Below are 13,904 nucleotides of genomic sequence, written 5' to 3' on the forward strand. Positions count from 1 at the left end.
AGTATAAATGCTTGTAAGACAAAATGTAACTAAAATTATTTCAATGTTTATCTTATTGTTCTTGTGCCAAATAAGACTTAAAATAGAAAAAAATTGAAAAAATATCAGTACAGTAGTGTCTAGTTTCCTGTTTAAATCATACGCTGCGTAAAACGTTCGACGCGTGTACTATCATATAAACGTTAAATATTACTATAGTTGTGAAATCAATAAATTCCTCTAATGTCAGTTCTCGAGTTGCTCCGATTCGTCGTTTATTAGAACGTACAGATATTTTAGTCTACGGCGAATATATATTGCATTTTTAAAAATTAATTAATGGTAAATCGTGTTCACGAGTGAGTATCGAAAACCATGAATGTTTGGAGTAACTTTTTTTTTTAGAAAATATCGCAAAAACTTTGATCCACATCGAAAAAAAAATGTAAAAGTTGTTTTTCATACATACAATATTACGCTAATGAACGTATTTCCAAATAAGAGGTGAACAAAACAAACGCCGTAAATGGCAGCAAAACTGAATATGATACAAGGGTCATATTTTAAAACTCCTGTAAGTATTGATTTTTTAAAAAAATGTTTGCTACAAATATTCGTTCAAATATATCATGGTTAAATAAATAAATGGTATATCATATTCTTATTCCGTTGGTTCAAAAATATATATTATATTTGTTATAAATATATAATAATATTATTGTTATCTTAACTTAAAACAATTTTAAGTTTTCAACAAGTTTTAAAAATCACGAACACAAAAATAGATACGTATATAAAATAAGAAATTTTTTTAACCCTAATTATTTTTTCTGTTGTAATATAATTTTATTCCTAAAGGTTTTTAATGACAAAAAAATAGTAATAATAATAAAAACAACAAAAATATGTAATATAAAATCTATTAAAAATTATAAAACCTCACATACAGTCTCAAAGGTAAACAATAATATAAAAACTAAATTGTCTAATGATAACACAATCATGAAAAAATTTATTTTTGAATTTTTTATTTGATTGATTAATGTTTAATTTATTTTATTATTTTTGGCAGTAATGAAATGTGTAATGTGAGTTTCTTCACTCGATCAAGTTTTTTTTCCAAATTATAATACAGTAAATCAAAAAATATCTGCTCGATTCGGAAGCGTTTCTGTTGGTTATTACAACGATCTGCAACTATTATGGTCATGTTACATTAGTTACATTTTCCGTTACGCATCTTTTAGGATTAGAAATAAAAAACAATTTTCGAAATACCGTTAAGGATAAAATAATAATTCGTTATGCGTCATCATGGAATCAAGAAGTATATTTCGATACACAATATTAGGGTTAAAATAGTATTGAGATTTTGTCAAGCATATTATTAATTTGGGTACGTATTTTGTTAAGAGTATGTGTTATTATATTCCCTGCGGCACAATACAAAAGCGCAGGATTACAATATTTCGATGGTAATTTATATCAACATATTTAATTAGATAAATTACACGCATACACACATGTGTACCGACTAGACAGTTGATATTAACCGTAATTCACTGAAATTTATCTTGCGGTTTTGGTTTATACATAAATTCGTACCGATGCTTACATTCTGTTTCGAAAGACTAATGTTTTGCATCTAGAGCGCCTTGTTCTAGGTATACAAGAATCGATGAACAACATTAATAAAAGTGTGTGTTATAATGATGTTATACAACGCTGTACACAAGGTTGGTGCTTTATTCTGGAGATTACGAAATTCCCCTTGTTATAGTGAAAAATACACATTTAATTTTATTGTTAAACGATAACACAGTAATGCTTCAAAAGAATTTCTTTTTTATTACGAACAATTAATGTTTTCAGAACCCATTGATTTAAAAACACGTAAATATTCGATGGATAAATATTTAACATAGAAATCATAAGTATATCATACGGTGTTATGAAATGAGAAACGAGTATAATTCAATATTATTTATTTTACCGAACAATTTAATCGTTTTTTAATAAAACTATAAAATTTCGCATAAATTATACAAAGCTTATAAGAATAACATTTGTGTGAAATAAGACTCATAACGTTAAATTCGTGATAATATGTTCTTTAATTATCAATAATGTAATTATAAAACAGTTATAAAAGGAGTTAAATAATTAAGTATTATCCATTTTGTAACTCGATTATTTTTACAGGCAAATAAAAATTAATCTTTTTTCAACCGAATTCATAAAATATAAAATTAAAAACCCGTATTAATTCCCAATGGTTTTTTGGTCTGAATACTCTTTTTGTGTTTTTCAGAAGTACGGAAAGTACATTTTAAAATATTTACATTTTGAACGATCAGAACAGTTATAACCATTAATTACTAACGACATTTCAAAAATAATACAACCCTAGAGACAAGTCTAATGCGGCCAAGATTCGTTATCACATATTAATTTGTTTTCTTTTTGTGAGAGCGATGAAGTTCCAATACTTATCAATATTAGTTCATCCGGATATGAAGGAATGAAATATAACTGGGACACGAAGACTTCTAATTCAATTTTCAAATTAATTACGTATTAATATGATAATATGTTGGAGCCACAATCGTTACAAAATCGAAGCTGTAAAAAAAATATGCTGAATCTTGATAACATTTAGGTCAGAAATACAACAGAGTAGATTCGGTGAATATTATTAGACCTACACATTTTTATTATTATTAAATGCGTTATTAATAACAGGTTAGGATAAAATGTTTTGTTATTGAGTTCTAACGTTTTATTCTGAAGAGCATTCCGTACAAACAATTACAGCTCGACAATTATATACGGAGTGATCATGAATATTATACATTATTAATTTAAAATACCGGTGCAAACATAGTACAGTAAAATAAATATATTAAAATACACTTCCGTTAAACAACGGGAAACGAAAGAATGTTTAATTGATTTAGCTATGAAACTGTATCGGAGACAGGTTAAGAATAATGTGTTTTGCGATGAACGCGAATCTCGGAAATGAGAGAAGTTTGTAATGTTTCGATGTTTAATGATGGTTCAAACTTAATGTGAAGGAATCGTGAAGGTTATGCTCGGTAGTTGGGGTGGATTACGATAAATAGCTTTAGTAGTGCATTTTCAAACTATGATTTTATTATTTTTTGGGGAACGTACGAGTATACGCATTTATGGATTGCGATGACTGTACGTTCAGGTGATATCATAGCAAGGCAGACAAGAATCACACTCTGGTTGGTTTTCACGTAAGTGCGGTTTATCAACTATAATAATCGTGGCGTGCAGAATACTAAAACTGTTGTGTGTGTGTATGAAGAAGGTGAAAGGCATGATTTATCGGAAATCGTTTTGTACATCGATTATATATGGAATACTGAGAGTCATGTCTTCCGATGATGTCGTGTGACGATTTCGGATCATCACGTGAAGTAGACGAATGGCATTAAGGAGATGAAAGTGAAAAATGCAGGTGCCGGTCTCCACTTGGTGCCGTATTGTTTGTTATGGATTTTAGTGTTCGCAGAAGAATAGTGCGAAACGAGAAAAAATCTTACCTACGTTTTCGTATAACAAATTGACGAAGGCTTTTGTGCATCACATGAACATTCCTGTTTTGACCGTCGTGAGAACGATAATATCGATTTGTTCCGATGCATTAACATTAATTCTGCGTGTTGTACGGTAAAAAATTCGTTTCGTACTTTACTTGGGCAAATTTAAATAGATTTATAAAAATCTATGAACGTTCCGGTCAAAACTAGCAGGCACAACATGATGCCTTGCGTGAGTTCCTAAACGTTTTTGGATACCAAATGTATTTTCCACACAACAGCCTCAAACGATGTATATACTAATTTATAACGTTAATTGTTATAAAATATTGTTTAAGGGTTTTTTTCGTGTTTCATCGATTTAACTTTTAATAATTTAATTTATCGTTTTAGATTTTAAGTGAAACGAGGAATGTATTATTTATGCTATGATGTGTGTTTATTCTGTCTATGAACACGATTTTGAGTGTAAGTATTATTCCAATCATCATGATTATAAGAAAATTTGAAAGGAAATTGATTTTTGGTTAATATTATGAAAGAAGTTATTTTAGGAATTTCTCAACAGTGTTCTTATTAATTACTCTAAACTGACGTAAAGTTAAAAAACCGCAATATTCTCGGAATACCGGTTTTCAAAAAATTGAAATTTTGTTTCATTGATAAGTACTCAAAAAATAATAAATGTTAATACCTGAAATTTTTATTAAATATTTATTTTACAGTTTGATAATACAATTTTAAAAAGATTTTTGTTTTTTGGGTTATTCATTGAAAATTTAAATGTTTATTTTTCCTTAGCTTTTTTTCGAAAATAATATGGGTTTGACAAAAAGTATTGAACATTTAACACATAATTCCACATATTATTATATCCATAACTGAAAAAAAATATATTGAACTTAATTTAAAAATATAAACGCATAAGCATATGTATTACATTTTGACAGTACTATAAAAATCACATTATCTGCTCCATTTTTACAGTTGAAAATTTATAAAATTATAAATTTTAACGCTAAAGACTTCAACATTGGATATAAGAATTTCTTTGTGACAAAAAAAAATATTAGGAGGCGCGAAATAATGGTTATAGGCGTTACAAAATGAAATTTCGATTATCGGATTTTTCGACGAATTTCCATTAAATTCTATTAGATAATTAGTTAAAGACATTTAATAGTTTTGAAGTATTTTAATTAACTTTGTGCTGTTTATAGGCAAATGAAATTTTCGATTTCCCCAAATACTAAATGCATTTATTTTGTCACTAAAGTTAAAACTTTATAAGTTTAACTTACCTTATTAAGAAACTTGGTTCTTCAGGTTAAGTCATTATATAAATCATCTTTAATATCATAATTTGACCCATCCAACCACGTTCACTAAGAATCGTTTTTTTTCGATATAGATTGGTTTATGTTAGTGGTGGACTGAGAATAGGTACCAATACAGCAATATTCATTCACCCATATCTGTATAATCTCGGACCGTTGAGTTTTACCCAGTCTAAGATATTTGCCCAATTTTTTCTAATACGATACGTGTAATGAAAATATCATTAAACGGAATCAATAATTATATTTTTGATGTGCATGACTATTATGGTATAAAAATTATACTAATTATTTTTATAATACATAGACTGCAAGAGCTTTATCACCTGAAGTACTGCTAATTGGTGTTTCAAGGTAGAGGTTTTATTGTCAGTAAAAAAAAAAAAAACTTTATGGGCTGTGAATTGGATGACCAGTTAGGACATGGGTAAAATATGTCGAAAATGCATTATTATTGATTGCGATTTAGGTCGTTTTTACTAAACTATTGATTTTGTCCTCTTAATAATACGCCATCGTTGTGCCGATACTACTGTTGTATAGATGTCGTGTGAATATAGAACAACGGTCCTGACTAGGATTTTAGAAAGGGCTAAATATTAATTTTGAAAATTACTTACGGGTCCCTGAGATATTCGAAAAAAAATAATTAAAATACATGAAAGTTTTAGATTGAAAATTAATATTTGAAGGTTACGGATATTTATAGTTTTACGAAAAATCAAACAAGTAGAATAATAATATTGAAAAACTCCATCTCTCAACTGTGTATTCTGTGTTCATCTTTGATTTTACGTTTTACCACCATGGATGACTAAAATAAGCGGCTTATTCCATTTCATAACGATATGCGATAAATTATAAATAAACTATATTGTAATGATGTGCATCGTTCGAGATTGTCACAGTTATTATTTTTTATATTAATTAATAAATAATGGCTCTTTCGACACACACACAGAAAACATAAATCAAATAATGATCAAATCTGATAGTACACCATTGTGAATTTAAATAAGTCACCCCTAAAAATGGACTACCTTTGGTCAAATTACCATTTCGATGTACTCGTTAACACAATATGTTAATGAGACCCTTCGAAGAGCTTCTTATGGTAAGTCGTCCCTGCATACACATCGAATGCTGAGGTTCTCAGTTTTAAGTCATCAGTGCGAGTGTACCAACTGCCAGTTGTTTGATCTTTTATTCTTATTTGGCAATTTTTGTTTTCTGTGGCAAATATCGAAAAGTGTCCAGAATCAGTTCGTCGAATTCTATGTCTGCTTCACTTTATTTCAACCTCTTTCTACTCAAGTGAGAAGCATAAATGGTCGATTCGTCGATATCCAAACATCAACTGTGAACTAAGTAAGTACTATTTTATTTAGCTAATACTTTTGTGATCCCGAAAGCACTGTCTAAAACAAGGAAGAAGGTTATAAATCCAACACTATGTCCATTACCCTCACTCTCCTTACAGTTTAATCCTATAAATACCCTTCTTCTAACTTATTATTTTTTCATTTTTATCTTATTTTGAGTTGTTTAAATATTGGACTGTTTGTACAAGACTATGACGTGCGGTGGAAATAATCAACGTAGATAAAATAATCTTTAATTTTAATTCATATGTACCAGCTTGTCTTGTGATTCAATAAAAGTAGGGAACTAGAAAAGATGAAATAAATAAGAATTATAATTTTTATGATCAACAAAAGATATTATATGTAACAGTGACCACATAATAAGTTTATTAATATGTATAGTATACATTGTATACATATATATATTACCTTTTTTTAAAAATTTGGATTTCAAGGTACGATCAGTTCAGTTTTAGTAAGGGCCACGCAAAATTTGTTTAAAAGCCGCGCAGTGGATACCCCTGGTGCAGAACATCAGATTGATTTTTTGTACACTAAACCTAATGTTATATGAAATTGAACGAAGGGAAAAATATAAAAATATTCGTGATCGAAGCGTGTACGCTCGTGAAAGATGGTGGTGATCTGGTGCATCAGCCATTTCTTCGGTTTTTTTTCACTTTTCTTCTTATATCGTTCGACGTGTACGAAAGGAATATCGATGACAATAATAATATTATAACGAAAACGACGCGTGTTTTTTTCTCTAGCTTCCCATTCAACCAAAACCATTAGTGTGCACGCTCATCCATTAATAATTCACGCTCGTTTAGATTTTACGTGAAATCGTCTCTTCCCGTCCACACATTAATAATATTAATATGACGTCCTTCGCGGTAACGCCTACGCCTGATATTCCGTTTGTCCAATTTAGGATGACGATTAAGTACGTACATTTATTTATTTTTCTCAAAGCGGATCGTGGAAATTTTCGATTTATCCATCCTCGAGCACACCCAGCACATACCGTTCACATGTACAGTGTGGTGTTATTGCTACGACTCGATCGACGAACGAAAATTACGAATATATTATTAAAGCCGCGGTCACACGGTGATAGTAAAACGTGATAGTTACTATCGTGAAAGATACTATCGAAAAATTGTCATTGTGTGAACAAATCGATAGTGACTATCAAACTATTATCATAGCGGCTCTCGTACTATCATACGTGCATGATAGTGGATAGTAAATATCACGAGAATGATAGTCATAACCATCGTGAGAACTACCAAAGTTTGATGTTATTTCTATCACTAACACACTACTACACGTTATTATTATACATACATATACATATATGTATATATATATATATTATTATTATTTGTGCAAATTATATTTATTTTTATTAATTAAAATCAAAATGAATAAGAGTACATTTAATATTCAAACATTTTTGGAAGAGTACCAAAGGTTCCCGTACCTTTGGCTTAAAAGTGATTCTGAATACAAATTGAGAAATAAACGTGATTCTGCTGAAGAAAAACTACTTGAGAGTACAGGACTTGACTCTGTCAAAGAATTGAGGCAGAAGATCAGAAATTTAAGATTATTTGTATAATAGCAATCTCAATCTGTTCAGATGACATTTTAAACTCATAAAAATAAATAAAAAAGCTTCAAAAAGTATAATTTTTTGCTATCAAAAAACAATTACAATTACTATACATACAATGCAATACATGGTACACGTATAATATGCTACCTATCATAAAATGGTATCTACCAAAAAACTGTATGTGTGTAGTATGCTACCTACCGTAGTTATTTTTATTTTATTTTATTTTATCACAAGAAAGTACATTTGAGTCATTAAGATAAATAACATATTATAGCATTTGTACAAAATTATATCTTAATAGCCATTGTGATATCTGATCCACCAAGACTCATGATAACTTACTGTTAAATATATTATTTTAGTCTATATCGTGTCTGTGTTGTGTTTGCATAAGTGTCCTATTCGTCGTGAGTTTTACTTTTTTTTTTTTTTTTAAATAAACAAAAATAAATAAATTAATGCATTATTTGTACGGGCATATAATATGTAATGAGGAAACATGTGTTAATTATCATCAAGAGAGAAACTTGCTCCCAGAACTTAGTAGTTGTTCCAAATTAACCGATGGTGTTATTTGTGGAGATACGTTGAAGGAATATTAAAAAAATAATCGTTAAAGAGACTCAAATGGTGATTTATTAAAAACTACTTATTTAGGATGTCAAAAAAAAGGTTGTCAAACTTATCATTCTTTAAGAAAAAAAAATCCTTTTTTTACATATTACGATAAAAATGGTAAAAGTAATAGTGGTTTAGCATTAAATGAAATTGTTGAATTAGTTTGGTATTGGGTGTATCAAATATCCGTTTCAATGGCCAGAAAATTTACAATAAAAACTCATAATACAATGATTGTAGATTGAAATAATTTATGTAAAGATTTAGCAGTTGCAATGTTTGATAAACATAAGAAAATGGGTGGTCGAGGGAAAATTGTTCAAATTGACGAGTCACTATTTTAAGGCATGCGTAAATATATTAGAAGAAGATTGAGAAATGGAGATATAATTCCAAATGTAGATGACAATGTATCAAGTGATGCTGAAAATATTGATAATGATCATTTGACTCAAAAAAATTATGGTACTCGCATTCAAGGTCCATGGATTTTTGGTATGTGTTGTAAAAATATTGATGGGGTTATAGAACGAAGATTTTTTTTAAAGTGGGAAAAAGAGATAAGGCAACTTCATTCCCAATAATACAAAATGAAATAGAACTAGGATCAATTATTTATTCAGATCAATAGCGAGCATATAGTACCTTAAAAGATATAGGTTATCATCATGAAACCATCAATCATTCCGAGTTTTATGTTGATCTTACAACGGGTGCCCAAACACAAACGGTCGAGTGTATATGGAGACACGTCAAAACTAAATACGGAATTCAAACCTGAGGAGCGATAGATTTGTTAGACCGACAATTAATAAAAGAATGGTGGACATCCATTAATACCCAACACGATTTATTAGAATGACGTATTGAAATATTATTAAGTATTCGAAAACGATAAATTAATAAACTATTCAGTAATGAACTGTTATTAATATTGTGTAAATTTGTTATTAATCAGTAAACGTTTTTAGTAGGTATTATTTTACGGTAGGTAGCATACTACACCAACGAAGTAGCAGTAGGTAGCATATTAGACGAGTACTCAATACATTATACAATACAATACCATGTTATGAAACTATCACAGTATCACGTAATTTGGTGAGAACATCATAGTGATAGCGATAGTAGCTATCGTGATAGCGTCGATAGAAACTATCACGTTTTACTATTACCCTGTGACCGCGGCTTAAAAGGCGTATGCTGTAGATGTGATCAGTAGCGTATCCAGGATTCATTTAACGGGGGTGTTTTAAAATGTAAGAGACTTATGGTAAGTAGGGAGATCAACCCCCCCTCCCGTATTACATCAATAGATACCATGTATTTATATAAATTATTATATTAAAACGGTATATGTAAAATCTACAAGTTGTATACAACGTTTATTTAAATTATACTGTAAGTAAGTTTGCAATTTGGTAAAATACGGTCGATGGGGGGGAGTTCTAACACCCATATCACCCCCCTTAAATACGCCCTTGCATGTGATAGCAGTACGCGGTGTGAGACGATTCGTAAGCTCGGCGTGTAATCAATTCACACCGTTAAACGAATAACAGCAATAGAACGTTAATCCGAAAAAATAAAAAATAATTTCTTCGTTTGGAAATCAAGTTGAATGCGTTTAAATCATAAACTTCGTTCGACCGCTCTACGGTTCGTACGATCACGAACGATGCGCAGAGCCACCGACCGTTTATCGTCGCGTTGTTAAATCTCAGCCAGGATTTGTGTTGATTATTTATTGGTCGTTTTACCCTAGCTGTGTGTCTCGTCGAGTTTAAAATAAAATCGTTTCGGTCAATGACGCCGATAAAATATGTTATCAAATTATTCCCGTTTCGCGCTCTCACGATTGAATTATAATTACTATTATAATAATTGTTTATTATTTATTATCGTTGCAACAAGTTTTCCGTTTCCGTGGCATAAACCGCTTTTAGTTAATACAAAACGTGCGGGTGACGTAGAAACACGGTTAGTTTAGATGTAACAGAGTGTTTCCCATAAAAGACCGCGTACGTGCGTTCACGTATGTACGACGCGTGTACCGGTGCTGTTTTATTTAATTAGAAAACGGAGTCGCCTGCCCCGAGGAACGGAAATAATAATAATAATAAAAATAATAATTAAAGCGGCCATTTATTGGGATTGAAATTGGATCATAAACGAATACCTCGTATTAAAGAAAAAAACACATTATGATCGTTTAATATGTGTTTTTAAGTTTATTCATAATTATCGTTAACGTTTATATCATTGATGATTCCGTGTTGCAAGGGGAAACGTTAGAAAGAAGAGAAATAGAGAAGTTTTACCGTACTATACGAGTATAATTGAACCAGTGGCGTCTTTTGGATGGTAGCAACCGTGGGGCGTTTGCTTCGGTTTAGTATTTAACGTACGGTTGGCACACTTATAAAATATAAGAAGTCTTCGAGAGGTCAATTTTATCAGCAAATATTATCTGTGTGTTAGCTAATCTCCTCGACCACCCCTAGATCCACCCCTGATACCCAAATTAAACTCAGCGAACTTATGATTTATGCGATGTTCGTTATTATGAACATTTTTTTTTTTTTTTTTTTTTTTGTCCCGGCCAATTCGAAATCAGTCGGTAAACTATTGTCTTCCGTTTTTGGCTTTATGAACATTTGGAAAATCTATGGTACGTTTACACACAACTTGTGCATATCATTGGCCGTCTCCTCAGTTAAAACGAGTCGTGGGACTTTGTAAACTCGTTGGTTCCGCGCGAATTTTTTTTGTTTTATCGAGATTTCATCGCGATGACATGTACATCACGGTGAATTTAGAGTTATACGCCGCGCGACGGAATTCGCGTAGGTGAACTATTAATTTATTTATTAGAGCGCACCTATCTTATTAGAAATTCCCCAGGATGCCGTTTAATTTATTCATGTCGACACCTAGCATTTGATTTGTGTTTGCGAACCACTCGCGCGTTTTCACGTACAATTCGCCTCATTGTTTTCACGTGCCCCGGACACACTCACGAGCACAATGCAGTAGAAGGATAAAATTATTATGAAATCAAACAGATAGCGGAAACTCTCGATCCGGGAGTGTATAATATAACTAGCGTGACGTTCGTTAATGGACTCTCGGAGAAAAAACCGTCCGCTCTGTGCACCGCGTCGTCAATCGTTAAGGTATAATAACACTTTCTCGTTTGTGTCATCTGAATTCACAACTCGCACACACACGCACGTGCACGTACGTACACATAGTGCGTAATAAAAAAAATTTGACAGATTAGTGGAGAACATATCGTTACTGTGGAAAACACTGAAAAAAAGTAATTCGCGCCGAAAACCGTTCATACACCGTGAAAAAGTCACAAAAAAAAAAAAATGCGCGATTATTAGCGGGATGATTTTTCGAAATAACGGTATTAAGACTTACACGGAAACCGATACGGGGCAATGTGCGCACGATGATTTTTTTAAAACAATTATGCTCGAGACGTGATAAAACGCGTTACACGATTGTCCTTCGTCCGCTCCGAACGGCGAAAGGAACGGCAAATCGACGCAGACATTGTCCGCCCGTCGTAAACACCGTGAAAAATAAAATGCGATACGTTTACCTGGCATTGGGTCTCCGGGTCTGGATACATTTTTCCCGGTCTGTCGCACACGAATCGCGTCGGGTGCGCGGTGTCGAAACTCACAATCCTGTTGGCGTTCTGATTGAACGGATCGACATATGGCCTTTGTGCGTCCCGCGAATACCAGTTCTGAAACAAGACCAAAAGTAGCAGTGCCCGAGTGTGGTGGCGCGTAATTCACACGTTGCCAAAGGCGCATCCCTTTCACGCACCACGGTTTCGTCCATACGGATTTTAACCATAAGGATTCAATTGACGGTAAACACATAAAACTTAAGATTAAGATTAACAATTAAGATTGAGGCTTTCGCACAGGATGGTAGACGGATTTTTCCCGTAGGGTCGCTGTTATACAACGACTGAAGGGTACGTCACCGTGCTCACCGTGCCGCTAACCTACGTGATTAGGTACGCGTATTCACAGTATACGGTTTTTAACCATCCGCCGTCCGTGGTCGAAACTACTTAGATGTTAAAAATAATTTATTTCGCTTTGAAACAGAAATAAAATAACGGATATTGACTCAGACACAGATCGTACGGACGAAACCGTCGTGCGTGAAAGGGGCGTTTTCATGGTGCTTCTATCGTTCGGTTGGAATCTCACTTGTAACGCGAAACTCGTCGAGAATTCCGAAAATACTTTTCAAGTCGCTACGCGGCCGGGGACGGATTCGGTCGCAAAGATATTCACACACGCGTTTTAACGTTATACTCCGAACGTAAAGCGTTTACGTTTCGACCGTCGTTAAAACGTACGAATACATAATTACTAGACGGACACGAAAACAGCACCTGTATTGCGGTGTCGACGTGATGCGTTTACGCAAACAGCCACCCAGAAGAGTTGATCACGTTACCATACAATATAGAACGAGAAATCTGATCGGCCGACCGGTAGCGAAGCGGTTAGACGTCTCGATGGTATTTAAATGCCGAAATGTGTTTTAACCGAATCTCCACGCTCTACGGCGGATTGAACGTCCATAGGAATATTTTCCGTACGCGACAAACGTCCCGTTCTATCGTAATCGACGTACCAATTCCGTCTACCGCTTCGCCGCGGTCATACTTTTCGCGTTTCATTACTACCGTTTCGTTTCGATACGTAAACAAACAAACGGTATACACACAGAAATAAATAAACAAAAGTTAAGTCTAGAGTGTTAATTATGTTTGTAAAGTACGACAGGTTCCGGATTAAAATTCATCGTCAGGTATACAATGTCAATAAAACCGCAAACGAATACGAACAAATTCAACTTAAATTATTTTTTTAATTTTTTTTTTAACTTGATTTAAATTTAATTTGTTCGTATTCATTCACGGTCTTATTGACTTTGTACACCTCGCGATGAATTTTTAATTCGAAACCTGTAGTACTTTACAAATGTAACAATACTCCTGGCTAAGCTTTTATTTATTTGCTTATTTCTATACGTAAACTATATTTTTATATACTAATTTACAAGTATTAATTATTTTTAATTATTTTATCATTTCATTTTATTATTTGTTCGGAGATCATAGTTACAAAAAACGGACGTTTCTACCTTGGTTTAATGGCCAGGTATCGAAGTAATCGAAATGTATATTTAGGGGGTGGTGACCGCAGGGCACCTGTGTACAGCGTTAATATACGGTATAATATACTAATGTATTGAAGTGGAATATGAATTCGTACAGTGAACACTTAAATTAATTCGATTTGTGAGCATAACCCGTAAAATGGGATGGAAAGCGGGACGTATTGATGAAACGCTTGACTCTGTCGAT

At 32.6% G+C, this 13,904-nt stretch overlaps 1 protein-coding gene across 1 annotated transcript in view; it reads right to left on the bottom strand.

The window, feature by feature from the left end:
* Positions 1-13,904, bottom strand: part of LOC112679380 — a 30,626-nt gene that overhangs the window by 1,832 nt on the left and 14,890 nt on the right. The window contains exon 4 of the mRNA XM_025549164.1: positions 12,108-12,257. Within this exon, the coding sequence (XP_025404949.1) occupies positions 12,108-12,257 (150 nt within the window). The remainder of the gene's footprint in view (positions 1-12,107; positions 12,258-13,904) is intronic.

This window comes from Sipha flava, unplaced genomic scaffold, assembly GCF_003268045.1.
Source record: "Sipha flava isolate LNK unplaced genomic scaffold, YSA_version1 134_pilon_pilon, whole genome shotgun sequence".
NCBI classification, from domain to species: domain Eukaryota; kingdom Metazoa; phylum Arthropoda; class Insecta; order Hemiptera; family Aphididae; genus Sipha; species Sipha flava.